A 21,389-nucleotide genomic window follows, 5' to 3' on the forward strand; every position below is an offset into this window, starting at 1 on the left:
TGTCAATCACCGATTGTGCACGCGCGATACAAGGTAGGCTCGTCCCCACGCTTATTTATCTGGACTATTGAACTTCATTACGGGCTAGTCTACTTACTGTGTCTTCCATGATCGCAAATGACAGGTGAGGTGATGAATGAGGAGTCGTGTACGCGCATCTGGCGTGCACGTCTACGTGCACGAGTTCTCATGTGTTTTGAAGGGGCGGGACAGGAAGTTGAATAACTTTTTATTTTTGGTTAAAAAATAAGCATTTCTTGCATTTTGCGATTACGGAGGTCACCGTTTTCAACTTCAAGCGTTCTGATAGATCATGTAAACTCTTAAAATGCCAAAAATTAGGACTTTACGTATGACAACAACAAATCTTGCAGACTGCAGCTTTAACTGCATAGTTGACCAGCTGAGTTTTGACAAAACAAGAACAAATACTTCACTGATACACTAAAGGTGTGCACTATAAGTAGCCTCTCTGGTCCACTTTGTTCTACATGACCAGCACCGGAAATCAGTATTATCGCTCCAAATATGATTTGACTGTTAAATAATAAGATTAACATCATATTTAAATTTGAAAATCAGTTTAATGCAAAAGATTTGAATACAAAAATAAAATACAAAAACATTTTCTTTCATTCCACAACATCACAACATCTCATTACACCGCAAAAACTCAGTCTTACCAAGAATATGTGTCATTTTTCTCATCAAAAATAGTACTTAGTTATAAGATTTGTTGACAAGAAATAAGACAATTATTTCTTGGTAAGATTTTGAGCTTTTGCAGTGCACATGAGCAGACACGCTTCACGCAGATGAATCATGTCGTTATCAAGAGACAACGGAGGAAAAAAATATCACGTGATCATGAGAAAAAGGAGGGATATAATATCTCGTTATCACGGGAAAATGGATAGAATAAAATGTATGTATGTATGACCCTCTATGGCTTCCGTACTTCTTCACTTCAGGAGTGTTTGGCCCATATGCATGAGACTGATAGAGAGCATCACACTTCTATTCTATTTTGCACTTCCCTTTATAATATATCTCGATGGCATAACTTCAACAAACAACCACTAGGCTGCACCAGAGCACAGCAGGAAAAGAAGTAAGACTCGTGTCAGTACTCCATATTTCCAAAATATGTTTCTGTGTAGTTTGGAGAGGTTTGCCCTCTTATCGTTAAGTTGGGCAGAAAAGCTTCAGGAAGTCATGTGAGATAGCACAACCAGTGAAAAGACCATTAAAGTCACTAGATTTCAGTGGATCGATGGATCTAGCTCAGGATCAACGACCAGGAGAGTCTGAAACTGTTGAACTGCACTGACTGACTGCACCCCATTCAGTTTTCTGTTGCAGTTTGCTTAAGTTTGACAAATGGTTTTAAGCTAAGTCAATTAATTCAGTTTAGTATAAAATGGACCATGTAACGAAACAGAAATTGAAAAATATTTTCTGTCCGAGAATCCGGTCGTAAAACCTCCATTACTGCATCACCCGGGTGCAATAAGGCCAGAGCAGCGTAGTAATAGTGCTGTAAAGCGTTAAGATGACTCGTCAGGCACAATAACGTGTTTACAATTCCTCCAATATTTTTTATATGTGCATTATTTTGATTGAAAGACATATTACTTAATGAAAACAACAGGCCTAAAAAATAAAATATTGGGCTGTGTTACTCAAATTTACAATAAATATGTGACTAACAGAAATAATAGAATTCTTTGTTTTCAGTATGTATGAATACATAAGACGAATTATTAAAATCGGCCTCTTTTAAACTGAATATAGCCATCAAAACTATGCCAGTGGGCTCAAAACAATAGAAATAAACAACTGAGTTGTAAATGCGGTCACGTGGCGTATCTTATACACGACAACATGTCAGGTTGCTAAGAAAGCTAGAAAGCTAGCTGTGGTTAGTTAAATGATGTGGCAAGAGAAAAACACCGGCTTGCTACGTGCCAGCGATAAAACAGCAATGGCTTTGGAGAGCTGACGAGACTTTGTCAGACACTGTAAAGACTGCCCCGCACTCGGACGACAGGAAAACGGTAAATAAGGCCTTTTCCAGGCACTTTGCTAGCTTCAGCTAACAGAGAGGAATAAGCTAATTAGCTAGCATTAAGTCTTCAGCTTGCGTCTTCAGCTTGCAGCATCAGCACCAGGACACACACTGAGCTAACGTTCCGTAACGGTCAATAAGTCAGTCTTTCAAACGCTACAGTTGATCTTAATATGGCTCAGGGAACTTCCGAGTCAAATAGTTAACGCTTTAAGGGTTAGTGGAGCCGGCAGTTCTGAAGGTAAGTGGACTTAGAACATAACTGCTCACTGGCTTTACTAAACTGTGACTGTATCCGCTGGCACACTTCAACATGAATCGGTGACCACATACTCATCAGCAGATGCCTCTGTGCCGTACTGCACTAGTTTCTGTGAAAGATAGCCTCTCTGTTACTCAGATTACTAACCTCAGATTCCTTATGCCTGGGAAGTGGTACATAGAGGGAGGGTCACCATGTAGAAGGTTATTGAAGCTGTTTAAGATCAGGAAGTTGTCCCTCCATGCTGGTAGTGTAAAGACTGTTCCTTTTCTTCTGTCTCATCATCATCATCAGCTCCTTCACTAGTGTGATCAACATGGCTAAATGCAGTGTTGGCTTGGATTGAACATAAGATATGATCATTTCAGTTCTTTGTCACTAAGAAGGCCTACAGCATTGAAGGTCAAATGAGGTTCTTTTTTTTTGTTTTTTTACTTGCAAAAGATGCAACTGGTGCAGTGCTTATCTCAGAGAACATAGATTTAACTTTTTGCTTCAATAGATTAAGTCAGTGAAAGGCTTTGCTAAAATCACATCTGCACTGAGTGTTAAATGCTGTGCGGGGTTTGTTGTGCAACAAAAACGACTTTGATTAAAGATCTTGTGCACGTTTCTATTAAGAAGTGTAAAATCTGAGTTAAGTGTGACGGCTAATGGAAATGTTGGTGTTGGGATACATTACTTGCTGAGATAAGAAAAAAGTGGAAGACAGATTTGTCGTTTCAGATACAACAGCACTGTGTTTAGTACAGACAGGAAAAGATGTGTACCTGTGATAACAAACATTTTGATTTTACTTTCTGTTAGTGTTTAGTTATGAATCAAGCAATAGATTCCTTTGACTTGGTTGCATTGTAGCTAACTTGTTGTTGGAAAAAAAGTCTTTATCTTCTCCGTTGCTGCTCTTACAAAAGGCCAAACTTTTGTCCAGTTTCCCTTCCCATTGTGGGTTTTATGTAGATTTTGGAGTTCATGGTGCATTGTAATCTGAATTCGCCTTAGACGTTAAACTTGGTGTTTTTTCTTTTAACCTCGCAAGCATGGATACTTTGTGCAGGATTTGCAGCAAAAATGCTTAATCCCAGCACCCCGTAAAGAAACACAAGAAGCAAATTAGTCAGCTGACGTTTTAACTTGAGACTCGGCCTATTTCCTCGTCTGCTTTATGATGTAATTACATCCGCATTATTAAAATCAGGCTGTGACTTGTCTTGGTGAATCTTTGTACACTTTTTGATAAATCAGCGCAATCATATTTCAAGCCAAAGAAGAAAGCACGTCAGGTCATGTATAAATGCATGTATTCAGGTCTGAATAATTACAAACTGAATAATTTGGGGTTTAGAATTATTTTACAAAATAAGATCTTAAAAAGGCCATTTTGGGCTCCACTAAGATTTAACGAGCATTTTTGTCACTATTGTCTGACAATGTTGATATTTGTGCTTATTTTTCTCAGTCAGTAGGACTTTCTGGTAGAAGGGGTTGGGATTCAGGTTTTTGTTTTTTTTTCTTCGGCAGATGCTTTCCCCTCACAAACTGTTTGATTCGAGTCACTTACCAGGGTAAAACCTCCCACTGGAGTTCCTCTGGGTTTTTATTTCTTTTTTTAATTCTGCTTTCCGAGTGGCTGATTAATAACCGGGATACCAGCTGGAAAAGCAGCTTATTAATCGCACAGGTTCACTACGGTCTGTTACTCTGTGTTATTGAGCACACACTGTGTTCTTATCAGGATCCCTTTAGGCACATTACCATGAATTAAACATGGTGCGAGAAACACCATCCTGTCGGCCATATTTCTTTATCAGCACTGAGTGGAAATGACTCTCACATCCCACACTCATTAGCAGCTTGACAGACAACTCTCAGCTTTCACACCATCTCCTCCATGTCCACCAACACGCTGGCCTCCCAGTGGACATGAGTATGGATTCACCACAAAAGTGTGAAGCATTCAGCTTAATTGGTTCTTAATTAACAATTGAGGGAAGAGATTAAACGTGACTGCAATATAATATCTGTTGCACATGCATCACGCTTGTCTTGAATAACAGCTTCTCATTCACTACTTTGTTACCAAGAGCTTCCTATTAAACAATGCCAGGTGGTGTCAGGCCCCAGTTACACTGAATGAACTGATTGGGTTGGTTTTTTTCTGTGATGTTGGAAACCCTCCAGCCAGTATTATACTAGCCTTTGGTGCCATTGTAAGTTTGTAAAGGGAAGTGTGGATTACAGTGTGAAATAGTGGTGAAAAAAAACACAGGCACTAACTTTACATTGTCAATTATCCATGGACTTCAGGAGCTAACAGAAGTGGTGTTCTGTCACAGGTTGGGAAACGATGCCTCTCGGTAACAGCTTCTCACTTTGCAAAAGACAAAAAGATCAATTACTAGTCGATGTACAACAATGACAAAAGATGATCGTGGACCTGAACAGAAACCACCCCCCATCAAGTGGACTCCTGCTTGTTGTTGCCAAATATGTCTTTTGAGGCCTCAAAGAAGAGACTTCATCCGTATTCACTGGTGACGAGTTAAATCACTTCTCAGGACTATGTGTGTTCCTTTGTAAGGAGAAAAAAAAATGTTGAATGATCTTATCAAAAATAATGCTGACATGTTCACGATATCTTCATGTCAGACAATGTAGATCAGTTCATTTTGATTTTTGGGCTGAATTTTCATCTCTGGTTTGCTCATTTCTCACGACACCATTGTGCAGAGGCAAACTGTGTTCTTCAGGATTGATTTTATGGTTGAAATAAGACTCTTTGTCGGTCCAAATTGTTTTTGAGCCTCATTAGAAAACGAGCTGCATGTTAGCTGAAGTTACAGACTGAAAGCTCTCAGTCCGGCTTCAGTGAAACAATGCACCCTCTGGCAAACGGAGCCAAGATCATCTTAACTGAAGCAAAATTCTGAAAGCAGCAGATATTGATTATTTTGGTCACCTTTAGGGTTGCAAAATTCCCGGAATTTTCAAAGACGGAAACTTTCCATGGGAATTTAAGGGAATTAACGGGAATTTTTGAATGAGTGGGGATAGGGAATGGATAATATTGAACTAGGGGTGGGCGATATGGGCAAAAAAATATATCTCGATATTTTTTAGGATTTTCACGATAAAGATATTTTGACGATATTTAAAAAAAAATTAAAACTTGCGTTAAGATCACAATAAAATGAACACAAGCATGCAAGTCTAAGGTGCTGTTTACACATACCCGGGTATTTTGATAAACGCATATTTTCTAACCTTCGTTTGCAAAAAAAACTAGGTGCACACAGCCCCGTTTTTAAAAAAAAACACGTCTACATTGATCCGCATAAATACGCTATCAAGAGCTGTTAAATTACGCCAAGCCTGACGGTGGCAGTGTTAGAACAATGAGAATTCCACACAAGCCAATCAGAAGCCTAATAGAGAACCGCTGACAGGAAGAACTTCCGGATCCTTTTCAAGAAGAAAATATGGCGCCAGGCTCATGTGTGTGAAAACTGATAGCGAGACTGAGCTACTTTTACACTTTGCGCTGGACTATAAAACTGCTAAAGCCGTGAAATTTGTCTTTGTTGTTCAATACATTGTATGACTGTAATTTTCAAAATCACACAAGCGAGTATAGCTCTCAACAACAGAAATGCTGCTAGTACCTCCATGCTTGCCAGATAAACAATGGACGGAGAGAATGGCGTTTTCACGCTAGCATCCTGCCAACATGGCGGATAGGGGCGGGGCTCTGTACTATGACGACAACTCCTCATTCCATTCCCAAAACTCCATTTTTGTCTCTTTCAACCAGTTTACACACAAACGCTAAACGGAGTTTTTAAAAAATCTCCACTTTTGCCGGAGTTTTTTTTTTAGCTTCATTTTCGGAGGAAATAACTCCGTTTGTGTATAAACGAAAGGCACAAACGAAGGGAAAGGTCTTCGTTTATCAAAATACCCGGGTATGTGTAAACAGCACCTAAGCACACACGGCCGGTACAGTGAAACTGCAAATGGCTCATTAAATCAGTTATGGTTCCTTTGATCGCTCTACCGTTACTTGGATAACTGTGGCAATTCTAGAGCTAATACATGCGAAACGAGCGCTGACCTTCGGGGATGCGTGCATTTATCAGACCCAAAACCCATGCGGGGTGCCTCTCGGGGTGCCCCGGCCGCTTTGGTGACTGATAACCTCGAGCCGTTTCTCAGGCTACTTCTCCCTCCGGAGAGGGAGCCTGAGAAACGGCTACCACATCCAAGGAAGGCAGCAGGCGCGCAAATTACCCACTCCCGACTCGGGGAGGTAGTGACGAAAAATAACAATACAGGACTCTTTCAATTCTTTAACGGGGATCAATTGAAGGGCAAGTCTGGTGCCAGCAGCCGCGGTAATTCCAGCTCCAATAGCGTATCTTAAAGTTGCTGCAGTTAAAAAGCTCGTAGTTGGATCTCGGGATCGAGCTGACGGTCCGCCGCGAGGTGAGCTACCGTCTGTCCCAGCCCCTGCCTCTCGGCGCCCCCTCGATGCTCTTAGCTGAGTGTCCCGCGGGGTCCGAAGCGTTTACTTTGAAAAAATTAGAGTGTTCAAAGCAGGGCGTGGCGTGGCGCCGTGGTAAGGGCAGAGGACCACTGGCGCCGCACTTTATTGATTTTTGGCGATTGAAAAAAAAAAAAATGTATATATATATATATATATATATGTAGCCTATATCTCGATATTGCAAAATTACTCATCGTCAAAACAACATTCACGATAATTTCACAAACGATACATATCGCCCACCCCTATATTGAACCCAACACTCCTGTTTTTGTTCATCCATGAAACAAGTGATTAGAATGTGTTCTACTCTACTTACAAATAAATCTGTTGAAATATCTGTTGAAAACATTTTGTATGGATGTTTTCTTATGACTTCTGTTTATATTTATGCTTGGATATAATATAGTCCCAGTTAGTTCTCCTAAATTCCCATTAGTTCCCATAATTCCCATTATTCCCATAGAAAGTTTCCAATATGGAAAATATCAAAAATTCCCAAGCTTAACTTCCCATTGAAATTTACCGGAAACTTTCCGGAAATTTACCGAAAATTTTCCGCCCCTTTGCAACCCTAGTCACCTTCCATTTGTGGTACAAGTTATCAGCATGATTAAGAACTGCAGCTGACATGCTCATGAAAGACTTGCGAGAATTCAGAGGCGGTGCAGCGTGAGCATGCCGTGTTCAGCGGCCGCAGCGATCCTTTGAGTGTCCATTGACCGCAGTCTCTCCTGAAACTTTGCTTCTTAGATTAGGTGGACAGCTCTCTAACCTCCATGGTGTGGTGCTGGCTCCTCTCAAAATCTGTCAAGAGTCCGTTTAGAGTTGTATTGGCACCCCAAAAAGATGAATATTTCAATGCATAAGCACGTTGACGTGATTGCCCTTGCGAGCTTGTCAGAGAAACACGTCGGGTTCTTCCGAGAAAAAATGGTCAAGCACCTTCCATTTAGAGAGCGGGGAATAACACACAGGTCACCAGAAAAGTATGTGAGCGTTCACTCACTGCTACACTGACAGCAGATGTTGGAGGGTTAACTCCTACAGATCAATACTGATTCTCCCACGAGGGAGAAACAAATGTGGCTCCTCAAAATATGCTGGTTTGTTATTTTTTTTAAATCTATTTATTTATCAGACTTGATCAGTCTAAAGGTGGAAAACTGTCCTGCGAACACACTTTTCTGGTCATTAATCAACACAGTAAGGACTGAGAAATAATTAATGTAATTACCTTGAAGGGGTATTGAGGGGTATTGATTAATTTTGTATTGTTTTATGTACAAATAGATATAACTGAACAATAAAATAACAAAAAAAGATGTCAGTATGCCTGTCATAGGATGGTTTGCTCTGACTCGCAGCTCAGGCAGGTGCGTGGTATCTCCATCCTGTTCACACTAAGCCCAGAGGTTCTGTGACCCCCTTAGGGAAATAAGTGATGTGGCACTGGCCTTGTTTAGGAACAGAGGGAAGATTGTGACTGTCTTTCACATTTGATTTGATTGGAAATTGAATTGTGGTGGTTGTAAAGGTATTTGTTTCAGGGTTGAAGATGTGTGTGTGAAGCATCCATGTTTCAGTTTTTATAATATTACAAAGTCATGCAGCGCTACAGCAGCCTGTTTTCTAGCTCATATCGTTTAAACATCCATAGTTACTTTGATACGATGTCCATGCTGTCAGTTTCAGAGGCAGTTCTGTCCTGTTTTATTGTGTGATGTACAGACTCCTAATTCCGTGGTTAGGCCCACCTCAGTGACTGCATCAAAGTGCAAAGAAAAAGCAAAGGTCAAGGATGGTTTGCTTATCATAAAGTTAGCATGTAAGGTGCAAGACCCTGCTGAATTGTTAATGGATCACAGTGAGGCTGAGAGCTGTGAAGGTGGAGAGTTTCACTCCTGCAGCAGCACGGTTGCACACGGCTCTGAGGCCGCCAGAGCAGCTGGGAGTAACGGGAGGAACATTCGCTCCCTGGAGTTACATCGACACTGTGGGAGATTTGTGTGACACAACTGTGATGTTGAGATGCATAAATCAGATGTGTGAGTCAAGTAATGGAGCTCAGAAGCTGCACAACAGCAGGTGGAGGCAGTCACCTGTCCTGAATAATTGATAAATGTGGCATCAGCCTTGTAAAACAGGATCAATTCACCTTATCGGAGCCTATTGATGTTCAGCTCCAACCAAGAGTGAGTAGCCCTCCGTTTTGTATGCTCATCTTGAAGCATTTGTGTTTGCTGGTTGTGGGTGCTGCTGATGTCGGTGTGGTTTGTAAGTCAGCACCTCAGATCTGGGATGTGCTCCCTGCTCCTGCTGTTGTCCCCCGGCCACACCTGCTTGCTCCCAGAGGTGCTGGGGTCAGACTGACACATGAGCTGCTGGCACGGCGGCTCACTTTGCACATTTCTTCCTCTCCCCTGAGTTCTCCTGCCAGGCAACGACGCTCACACTCCTCACACCACATCTTCCCTTTCGCTGTTTGCGTAATCGACACAACCGACCTGCTGGTTAGCTATTGGTTTGTCCGTTTTTTTTTTACCTTCCTCTGACACAAGGTTTATTGTCCCCTTTCAGCCCCTGCCATGGCAGCTGGTGTCAGCATTGTGACTGACCTGCCCTTCTCCACGAGTGGTTCCCAGAGAGGAGAGATCGGCGCAGAGATGGAGACAGGTACCAAAGCTCTGCAACACGAAAACAACACGAGTGCCCTGCTTTTTAAAAAACAATGTTCTCTCTCGTTAGCTGCACAGGTCTGTCAACTTCACACGATTTCTGTGATGTTAACCTGCCATTTCATATGAAGTTAGATTAGAAATTAATTCCAGTGTTTTTCAGTCTTGTTATTTTTGTAATTGTGTTGTAATTGGTGACCCATATTAACCTCGGCAGTAATGCACAAAGCTAATGTATTGCTATGAAATTTGATATAATCTACTTCAAGGAGCTGGAAAATTAGGCCAGCTAAATATCTTGTGTTAAGTTAAGACAATGGAAATGGTGAACCGCGGTTCTTATGAAGAGATCAGGAGCTTTTTAAGCTGCAGGTGCTTTTTGAAGGTCCTTTTGAATATTGCCGCTTTCAGAAATTGATTGATGCAGGTTTGTTGTGGATCTATGATATTCCATCCTTTCTGAAGCTGGTCTCCAGGCTAAGTCATATTTTAAAACAACAGCCCAAAATGTGACTGATAAATGTGAGTACACAGAATCATGGAAAACCCAAACTGATCTTCAAGCTGTTTCAAACTTGAACTTTAACAATAAGCAGGTGGGCTGGAGATGACTTGCTAACTGTTTTTATATTCAGATTATTGTACTCAGGATTGTAATAATGATTAATTTAAAATGGAGTAAAATCAATTAAGTGAACAGTGCAACATCACAGATATTTTTCAGCATTCCCTGAATCATATAAATAGAATAAATACTAAAAGCATGAACAATAAAAATGATCACTAAAGCCGTTAAAAAGCCTTAAATTAAAAGTTTAGTATTTACTAAACGGTATATTATTCAGTATATTTTAAGGAAAAGTATCAAGCCTTTGCTAGTTCCAGCATTTCCTTTGCAAAGATTTTGAGATTTGCAATAATAATTAAATTGAATGATGATTTAATTGATTACTTGAAGAATTGATTTTAATAACACATCTAACTTCATACACTGAAATAAAAGAAAGCATTTAACCTTTTAACCTCTTTCAGGCTCGTTTTAAAGATGAATAAAGAGAAACAGCATAGCTGCCACCCTGCATCAGCCCTTTGGCTTATGGTGTGAACACAGTTTGAATTCAGGCCAGGAAGGATTTTTACCTTTTACATAGAACGTTTTGTCTCCTCAAATGTGTTGTCTGAATCGTTGAGTTATCATCTTTAGGCTCTCTAAAATGTATCATCATTTGCATCCTAAGAAAATCTACAGCTGGCTGTAAGACTGTGAGAGGAATGTGACTGATGTACATTATGTTGTTGATGCTCTTGGCTTGTTATCGCCTGCTCTTTCCTGATGCATCCCCCTTTCATCTTCGCTGGTACTCAGTCTGAATGCTGATCCCACGCGCAGAGTGAGCCAGCGGTATCACTTGACCTATTGGATTCATTTTGATGGCAGACTGGCAGCTGAATTGTTGAGTGGTCTTTAAGCACATTGGGCCTCATGCAAGAACATTTTCGTATTTTTATTCTAAATTTCTCTAACCTTTTTCGTACGAAGGTCTCGTACGAACACGCCACGTCAGATTCAACAAATGCTCTAAACTTGGGAAAAAGTGTGTAAACGACCTGCGTAAATGATGAATGCCACCCGTGCGTATTTCAGTGCACCAGGATAGTAGATTTGCATACTCCACACCCAAAATGATACCATATAAGGCTACGCTTCCTCTCTCCTGTGCCAGGAAGTGTTGAGTCATGAGAATGGCATCAAGGCGCAAAAAGAGCAACTTTAGGGCCTCTGAGATTGAAGTTCTGCTTTCAAAGATCCAAAAAGGAAAATCTGTCATTTTAGCAGTGTCAGCAGTGGAATTACGGGACCTGCTAAAGCAAAGAAATGGGAAGTTATTACGAGTGCTGTTAATACCATGTCACCTGTAGTTCGTAATGTCACTGAGATAAAGAAGAAATGGTTTGATATGAAAATGGCTTTAAAAAAACGTCTCGCCATGGCTCGATGACTGCAACTAAAGCCGTGCAATCAGTTGTTGCCTCATCATGATGGCACTTTGATGGGGCGGTTAATGAGGGGGGTCTTCTGGCACCACACCTTGTCTGCCTGGGCTGGTTCAGGTAGTGGGAGACCCTCGTTCATGGCAATATTGTGCAAAATACCTTCTCTGGGCTATAGAGCAGTTTAAATTAACCTTCAATTAGTGCATTATTTAAGTCAAACAGAATAATGTCGGCATCATTATGGGGTATAATGTATATATTTATTTATGATTGCTTCAAAGTAATTAAATATACAATCCATTAGTCAAGCAAACTTGATTAGAATAACAGCGGACTATTTCAGGACACGCCTGCGACAGGTCTGGATCACTCGTAAATTCTGTTCGTACCTGAAAGAAAACGGAAAATACCAAAAGATTGGTGAATGCGCAAATTCTTCTAAATCACTCGTACACACGACTTAAGAACAAATGTCTTCATACGAGTGGTTGTTGCATGAGGCCCAGTGTCTTTAGACCTCTTGTTTTTCAAATGACGCAGTAGTTACATGTAGTTAATCAGTTATGCAGGTTGATTTGTCGTCTTAATGGACTGCCTTTCAGTAACAACTCCAGAGCTGTTTGAACATGTGACTAAGAAACAGAAAATTAAACGAATGAGAGCAGCTTTGTTGGGAATTCGGCTGCATTAATTAATACTGCACATGTGAGCACAAGGAGTAGGTAAGAAGCAAACATGTAAAAGGGATGGACAAAGCTGAATGCAGGCGCCATGACGACACGCCATCGAGTGTTCCTATGCAGCACAATATTCAATTCAATTCAATTCATTTTTATTTATATAGCGCCAAAAACAACAAATGTCATCTCAAGGCACTTAGATAGTAAGTCCAATTCAAGCCAATTGGAATTCAATTAATTAATAATAATCATAATTCATAAAATAATCCAATTCGTTCATATAGAGCCAATTCAAAAACAATTTCCTAGCTAAGAAAACCAACAGATTGCACTGAAAACTTTTTGTTTTTCGGTCCAATCTCCCGGCCTGAGCGGCGTGCCTGAGGCGACTGTGGAGAGAAACGACTCCCTTTTAACAGGAAGAAACCTCTGGCAGAACCAGACTCAGGAAGGGTGGCCATCCGCCTCGACCAGCTGGGGTTTGAGAAGACAGAAAAAGGGGGGGGGGGCAGGGGACCACCGCGACGGCGGCACTGTAACACCATTCAAAGGATATCTGTTGGAACAGGGAAACACGAGTTAATGACCACAATAATATCACATATACATAAAGAGAGTAAAGTGAGGAAAGGTGTGTCAGATGAGGCCCCCCAGCAGTCTAGGCCTATAGCAGCTTAACTATGGGATGTTTCAGGATCACCTGAGCCATCCCTAACTATAAGCTTTATCAAAAAGGAAAGTTTTAAGCCTGGTCTTAAAAGTGGAAAGGGTGTCTGCTTCCCGGACATTTACTGGCAGCTTATTCCACAATTGAGGGGCCTGATAACTGAAGGCTCTGCCTCCCATTCTACTTTTAGAAACTCTGGGAACCTCAAGTAAACCTGCAGTTTGGGAACGAAGTGCTCTGTTAGGAAAATATCTTACAATGAGATCTTTAAGATATGATGGAGCTCGGTCATTAAGAGCTTTATATGTAAGGAGAAGAATCTTAAATTCTATTCTGAATTTAACAGGGAGCCAATGAAGAGAAGCTAAAACTGGAGAAATATGATCTCTCCTGTTAGTTCTCGTCAAAACTCTGGCTGCAGCATTTTGGATCAACTGAAGGCTTTTCAGAGAATATGTAGGACAGCCCAATAATAAAGAATTACAGTAGTCCAATCTTGAAGTAACAAATGCATGGACTAGTTTTTCTGCATCACTCTGAGACAAGATGTTCCTGATTTTAACAATATTACGAAGGTGAAAGAAGGCAGTCCTAGAAACCTGTTTTATATGCGAGTCAAATGATAAGTTCTGGTCAAAAATAACTCCAAGGTTCCTCACTGTAGAACTAGAAGCCAAGGAAATACCATCTAGAGTAACTATATAGCTAGACAATTTCTCCCTGAAACGCTCAGGTCCAAAGATAACGACTTCAGTTTTGTCTGAATTTAGCAGCAGACAGTTCTGAGTCATCCAGGTCTTTATGTCTTTAAGACATGCTTGTAGTCTGACCAACCTATTGGGTTCATCTGGTTTTATAGATAAGTACAGCTGAGTATCATCAGCATAGCAATGGAAATTTATGCCATGCTGTCTAATAATGTTACCTAATGGAAGCATGTATAAAGTGAAAAGAATCGGTCCAAGCACAGAACCCTGGGGAACTCCATGACTTACTCTGGTGTGTGAGGAAGATTCTTCATTTACAAGAACAAACTGAAATCTATCAGATAAATATGATTTAAACCAGCCTAATGCAGTTCCTTTAATCCCAATAACATGTTCAAGTCTGTGTATTAAGATACTGTGATCGACCGTATCAAATGCAGCACTGAGATCCAACAGGACAAGCACAGACACAAGTCCGCTATCTTCCTCCTCTATCGTCCTCTAATATTAGAGTTAGCACCATGGTTGGCACATTCTTTTAAATCACTCGTACACACGACTTAAGAACAAATCTGTGCGTACGAACGGTTGTTGCATAAGGCCCAGTGTCTCAACTTAACCCAACACATACAAGTTTGTCTTCTGTTCTCGCTCTTCTGTTACTGATTTATTTAATATAGCAATTTCTATTGTGGTAGTGATTAAAAAAAAAATTTAAAAATGCAAAGTGTTATCTTCTAACCCCATGTCATTGACTCCAATGACATGTTGGTCAGCACTGCTCACTGATCTACATAGGGAATTATTCACTGAGTCTGGTCCATTATTTCTTGTGTTTACCTTAAATAAAGTAGAATTATTATAATAATAATATAACATAATATAAATTATTATAAATATTTATATATAAAGTACATTTACATTTATAAAAATACAATAATAAGGATTGAAATGAACATAGTTGCTATTGTTATCCATGTCACACTCTTCTGTGCACTACAGTTTTGTCTTGTTTGGCTCATCATCACATTTGGGGGAATCTGCTGTAAATGAATGATGTTCCAGATGTGTTCGACTTTGCAAATGACTTTTTGTCACTTCAGCCTAACATAGATTACCTCATGTGACTAACTCTGCTCAAGAATTGTGGATGGAGCTCGACCTTGTGGACTGGTTCATTTCACGTTGGTCAGTGGTTGCGCCACAACTTCTTTGTAAGACTGCACCTGCTGAATTGTTGTGTTTCTTTTGAGCTGGCTCAGGATGAATACATATAGCGTTATATGATTAAATTGCCATGACAACTGTGTCATGGCAATGGCAAAGGTGCTGAGCCCTGTCATTGCTGCATGGAGCTACATTTAGGATGAAAATGTGAAGTTTAAAGGGACACTGTGTAATTTCTTCCCCCATCTAGTGGTGCAATTTTATTTTGTCGAATGAATTTGCTCTCTAGCGCCTCGCTGTTTCAAATGTGCGTTGCAACTTGTTGAACTACGGCAGACGGTATGTGTCAAGATTCTCTTTTTGGCTTTTTTGGCGACGAGGATCCCAAAATGTCGTCATTTCGTCACTTGCAGGCCTGGCGTTGGGGAAAACGCGATTCGAAGTGCTTTATGTCCCTCTCAGCACGTCGTCGTTTTTCATAGACCGGAAGGACATGGCAGCCTCCATAGAGCTTGCCCGCTCTATGTAGATACAGACAAGTTATTCTTCACTCAGGAGGATAAGTGGGATTGTTGAAAGAGATAATTTTACACCAATGAGGACTAATTTATGAATGAATATGATTTGAGCTAATAAATGACTTAATATATTACACAGTGTCCCTTTAATAAGGGTATTGTACTTCTTCTCATTAAGTTTTAATGTGCTGCATTTTATTTGATGTAAACCACTTTATTATTAAGGATCCAATCAGAAACGGTACAAGTGTTGACACTGGTTGATGCTGCGTGTTTTTGTGCTGCACCAGAACACCGTCATTCTCTCTTACTTACAAGCCTACTGCCTTAGATCTGTTGTGTGTATATCTGTGACTGTAATGTGCCCCTGACTGCTGTGTCGATGGTTGTCATGGTGACACTTCAAATGCTGCTCATGACCTGATCAGCAGTGGGTTAATGCTGAACGATGATTCACTGTGCACACAGAGCCGTTGAGCCACCAGCCTTTGTTAGTTCAGAGACACCCGCAGTGCAGGCAGCAGCGCAGGCAGCAGCACAGCCTCCGCTCACAGATGCAGCAGCACAGAGGACGCCACTCCGTAGCCGGGGAGATGTCTGCCAGTGTGAGGAGGCATGACCGCAGGCACTCTGCCTCGGACATCCTGCTGAAGGTCCTGCGGTGCAGACGCAGCTCTGCCCTGGAGATCCTCTCCTCCTCCTCCCACAGACTGATGGTGGCTGTCATCATGAACCAGCCTCAGCCTCCCACTGAGCGCAGGAGCAGGAGATGCAGCCACACCAGAGGAATAACAAGTGCTTTGCATTTTGCAGTTCGATCTGACTTTAGATGCAAGGGGAAAGTTTGAACAAAGCCTACTGGAGACTTGTCAAATCAATTAATTTCATGTTTCTTTTTCTTTCACCAGCCAATGCTCGAGTCCCCACAGCAAAGTACACCAAGATGGGGGAGACTCTGAGGCACGTTATCCCCGGTCACATGCAGTGCTCCATGGCCTGTGGAGGGAGAGCCTGTAAATATGAGAACCCCTCTCGCTGGAGTGACGAGGAGCAAGCCATTAAGGGACTCTATTCATCCTGGTATGTTGGCGAGTGCTACTTTGCTCAGGGTACTATGTACTTACTTTGAAAGCCTCTGGGCTTTCAAATGAAAGCCCAGAGGCTCGAGATTCCATTTTTTTTTTTTTTTTGTTTGTAGTTTTGTTTTAGCTTGTAAAGTAGGGCCGGGTGCTGTAACAACTTTTTCCTTCATATGACCAGTTTCTCCAAACAAAATCTAAAGTAAGACTATATATTTTATGTCAGTACGGTCTGATGCTGCATGCTTTTCCCTATAAAGCCGTGCCAGAGTGTGTACGTTTCTCCTCACTCACGGCACAGCCCCCCCCCATGCCAGAAGACCACTGACAACCTCTCTCCATCGTTAGCAAATTAGTCTGCATATTTTTCATCAGCCATAAAAGCAAGTAGTATTAAATAATCAGCGTGTGGACAAATCCTGGCTGTTTTGCATTGAAGAATGTCACCATAACGGCCCTGTGAGCGTTAGTTTGTAAAAGGTTAATGTGTGCTCTTTAACAGGTGGTGTCTCAGTCACTATATCTGACTATAACAGAAATCCAAAAAAGATTCAAATAAGCTTTATGGGAAATGAAGTTGAATTTATGAAAGCACAAAGCAAATATGCTGATTGAAAATTTTAAGAGCTTAATATTCTATAGAGCTGTTCTCAATGATATGATGATAAATATCAGGGTGTGTATGGTTTGTCCAGAATTACTCCTTCCTCGTTACACAGTTTGAAATGTGCGCTTTTTTCCCCCCGCTGTCTACATCTGCTTCTGACTTGTTTCTTTTTTCCATTTGAAGGATCACTGACAACTTGCTAGCTATGGCAAGGCCTTCCACTGAAATCATAGAGAAGTATAATATAATCGAGCAGTTTCAAAGGTACAGTATTATTCTTTGACTCCTCATTTTGAATCAAACGTTGGATTTTTTATCGTGTACACTAACTAAAGGAACTCACTAAAAATGGATAACCTTTGCAGAGGGGTTTTCTCTCGCTGTTGTTCAGCTGCAGTGCCGTTCGGTGCCGGTGTGTAAACGTTGTTCTGAACACATGTGTCGTGTTGACTGCTGTTCACAGGTGTGGTTTGAAGACGGTCATTAACCTGCAGCGACCCGGAGAACACGCCAGTTGTGGCAACCCTCTAGAGCAGCAGAGTGGTTTCACTTATCGACCTGAAATTTTCATGGCGGCGGACGGTGAGTTTACCTCTACTGACACACTATTCTTTAAGAACACAGGTTGAATCATTGCTCATACTCAGCGGTAAAGCGATGGATGGAAAATCAATGTTCAAAATGCAGTTCACTGCTTTATTGGAAAAAAGAAAACAGAAGGAGCTGTTACTTTGCTCCTTTTGCTTGTACCTGTTATTCATAAATCCAGCTTAGTAAAATGTTACACTATGATTTTGAATGAAAATATCACAAATTATCCAAGATGCAGCACACACACTGAAGTTTCGACTTTGCCGAATCTGCTGTTAATGTTGCTGTCGTGGCTTTGTGAGTCATGTTAAATTTGCACTCAATGATCCACAGGGAAATCCGCCATTGCATTTAGATGTTGCTTTTCCTCAGCAACAAGTTGGCAGTTCAACTGCTGTGCACTCTTAAATTAAAACCGATGGATGCCAGCAGTGCACGAGAAGGTTCCAAGAGGGAATAAAATCAAACTTTATTTATAAAGCACTTTTCATACATTAAAAATGTAGCACAAAGTGCTATACATGTTTAAAAGCAGCCCCCATCCCCACCCCACCCTGCCCCAACTTAGCACATACAAACAAACAGACATATGTAAACACACACATATATATATATATATATATATATATATATATATATATATATATATATATATGTATATATATATATATGTATATATAGATATACACACACATATATGCATATATATATATATATATATATATATTCATAAATAAATAAAATAAACTTAGAAACGTGTGGCTGAATACAGAGGAGCCAGGTCAGGAAACGCCATCACAGGAGGCCATCTGCGCTGGGTGCTGCTCACAACCCACGACCAGGACGCCTCCACCCGGGCACACACCAAGCTAAAAGGCCAGTTTTAAATGAAGTTACAATTCTAAAGGCCACGACCAAAGATGTGTTTGAAAAAGAAAAGGATGAACAATGTAATAAGTGGAACACTTCTCCTTTTGTTAAGCACAGTGGTTGATCAGTCATGCTTTGGGCTTCTGTTGGAACCAGTGGCACAAGGACTGTTAAGAGAATAGACTATGTTAAAAAGCAGCTCATTTTGGAGCCACCGGTCGTGTTAAAACCTGAATGAAAGGAGGACGGCTTCGACAACAGAAAAGTGAATTTTAACACACTGTTTTAACTCCTTAACCCATTTAGGCCTAAAACGCCTGGAAAAGAATGCCTGTAAAACCTATGGGCGATTTCAGAAAGACCCCCTAAAACCTGAAGTTTTTCTGGAAATTCAGCAATTGTGTCAACGCCTACTAAATGATTGATTTCTCAGCCTCTGTAGCAGATAGAAACAAAATTCAAAAAGTATTTGAGAGCTTACACCTGTGGCTTTCTTTGGAAATTGAGTTTATTTACATACACCACGAAAATAGAAAATATAAAAAGTAAAGTGCAGGAACAGCACTATTTTCAATAAAAAAACAGTAATAAAATAAAATAAAAAGTAAAGTGCAGCAACAGCACTGTTTTCAATTAGAAAACAGTAATAAAATAAAATTTAATTTTATATTTAAATGATTTATTTATATATTTATATATTTATTTTATCGCCAGTAATCTCTTCGTACTGGCAGCACAAGGAGTCCCATGCCCATACACATCCCAATAAACGTTTTCATCTCCGGCACAGTTACGTGTGACCACCTTGCCGTCTTTGCTCGAGCTGGAGTCTGAAGTACCTGGTCACTGTATCTATTCGTCTCGGAAACGAGATGCGCCCAAAGCTCCTCAGTAAAAATATGATTAAATGCCTGCAACGGTGTGGCATCTGCAGGTAAATCGACTTTCACCCCTGGTGTGCGGTTGAAATCTCTCCGTCGATTACGGTGGTAATTGTCAGTCTTCCACTCACATTCAAACCCTTCAAAATCATCCTCGTCATTATCGTCATCTTCAAACATATACAACATATCGCCATAAATCTCGATCAAGGGGGTCAGCACGTTCATCAGCATCATCAAAGCCAAGAAACTCCTCACAATCGCTACCGTCTGAAAAAGATGTGTACGCTTTCCCGGCCTTAATGGTAGAATAACGCAACAGCGCCCCCGGCTTTAAAGGTAGAAATGCGACAATGCTTTCCCGGCCTAAATGGGTCAAGAGAATAGACTCCGTTAAAAAGCAGCTCATTTTGGAGCCACCAGTCGTGTTAAAACCTGAATGAAAACAGGATGGCTTCGACAACAGAAAAGTGAATTTTAACACACCTCAGATTCTACTGTGAAGAAGCACAAGCTAAAGGTTTTGCCTATAGTCTGCCAACCTAATCACCAACAAAAATGTGTGGACAGACCTCAAACGAGCAGCGCACATAAGATGACCAAAGGCTGACGCCGCGAGATGCTTTTTTTGGTAAGCATGGAGTAAATCCACCAAAAACTTGCTAGAAAAGATTTTAAGAGGCTGTGTCATTCGCTAAAGGTTGCTAACGAACATGGAATATGATTGGCTCTATATGAACGAATTGGATTATTTTATGAATTATGATTATTATTAATTAATTGAATTCCAATTGGCTTGAATTGGACTTACTATCTAAGTGCCTTGAGATGACATTTGTTGTATTTGGCGCTATATAAATAAAAATGAATTGAATTGAATTGAATTGAATAAAGAAAAAAATGGGTGAAAAATATCTGTATTTCACTTTTGATATTTAAAAACAAACTTGAAAAATGGTTTTGTCTTCTTGAAGAAATGTAGAGAGCTTTAATTAGTATACACTCTTTATTAAGTGTCTTGTGTGTTCTTGAGTCCCCAAATTTTTAGAAATATGAATGAAGAATGCGAAGTGAGCTTTCCCCACAGGACACAATAGATGCAAAATACTCAAGTCTGACAGACAACGGTGTTACACAGCCTAATGTTTAAACCTCCAAACTGCAATCTGCACTACAGGAAGATGAATGTTAATGAACTGGAGACAACTTTTAAGGCTTTTTTTGTTTTTCACCCATCCCGGGGTCATTTTTAAAAATGGCATAAACACAATAATTCCATATATTCAGAATGAGCAAAGCAAAAGATTCCAGCTTGATAATTACATCGATGAATCAAATAGAGGATGAATGACCTGACTACAGTGAGTAAATGTATTAGTTTTTCCATTAAATATCATGGTCCACATTGGAGTGTGCTCATGTTTCTGGAGTGAAATCGTGACGGCTCTGTTTACCAGTGAGTCATAGAAACGGAGCTCCATTGTTGATGGGGTTTTTTTCCCACTGGACACTTACTCACCGTAACTTAGAGTGAACATAGTCAAAGCTGATTGAACGAACTCAATGTTTCATCTCAGTCTTCATCACCGCACTTTCTGTAGCATTGCGTATGGGACACACCACTGGTCAAGATTAGAAAAATGTGAGTTTTTTGTGCACAATCATGTATGATTAGATGTTACTGGTTGATCCGTCGTTTTGGAGCAGATTGTGGATTGGAGTTAAGGTAGACTCAACATTTCCCTCAGTAACGTCAGTGTTGTTTTGTTTTGCCAACAACTCTGACGTGATGCAGTAATGAGTGATTACTGAGAGATCTCACGTGCTTTCTGTCCTAGGAGGGTAGTGATCTCCATTCCTCTTCCTAACGAGCTCTCCTGAGATGTTCAGCCAAGTCACCTGATCAAAGCATCAACTGCATTTATGACAGTACGGTCTTTCGTCTGACACTCTGAAAGCTTCCTCAACAAACACTTGTTCCAACCTGAAAGTGATGGAGTTGGAAACCTCTAAATCAGCGTTGTTTTTTTTATATAATCCCATCTCACATCTTCTCCAGTTCCATAACACAAGGAA

At 40.6% G+C, this 21,389-nt stretch overlaps 1 protein-coding gene across 4 annotated transcripts in view; it reads left to right on the forward strand.

Annotated features, from left to right (window-relative positions):
- Positions 1 to 1,878: 1,878 nt before the first annotated feature.
- The window catches only part of ptpdc1a (protein tyrosine phosphatase domain containing 1a), a 28,584-nt gene continuing 9,073 nt past the window's right edge, over positions 1,879 to 21,389 (forward strand). The window contains exons 1-5 of one of the 4 annotated variants that reach the window (XM_075461863.1): positions 1,879 to 2,057; positions 9,454 to 9,549; positions 16,194 to 16,365; positions 17,155 to 17,235; positions 17,435 to 17,553. In XM_075461863.1, coding sequence (XP_075317978.1) covers positions 9,462 to 9,549; positions 16,194 to 16,365; positions 17,155 to 17,235; positions 17,435 to 17,553 — 460 coding nt within the window. In that variant the 5' untranslated portion in view covers positions 1,879 to 2,057; positions 9,454 to 9,461. Of the gene's footprint in view, positions 2,058 to 2,111; positions 2,310 to 9,453; positions 9,550 to 15,531; positions 16,081 to 16,193; positions 16,366 to 17,154; positions 17,236 to 17,434; positions 17,554 to 21,389 lie in introns of those variants that run through there. The other 3 variants (XM_075461864.1, XM_075461865.1, XM_075461862.1) reach the window with 3 other exon arrangements.

This window comes from Odontesthes bonariensis, chromosome 3, assembly GCF_027942865.1.
Source record: "Odontesthes bonariensis isolate fOdoBon6 chromosome 3, fOdoBon6.hap1, whole genome shotgun sequence".
Classification (NCBI taxonomy): Eukaryota; Metazoa; Chordata; class Actinopteri; order Atheriniformes; family Atherinopsidae; genus Odontesthes; species Odontesthes bonariensis.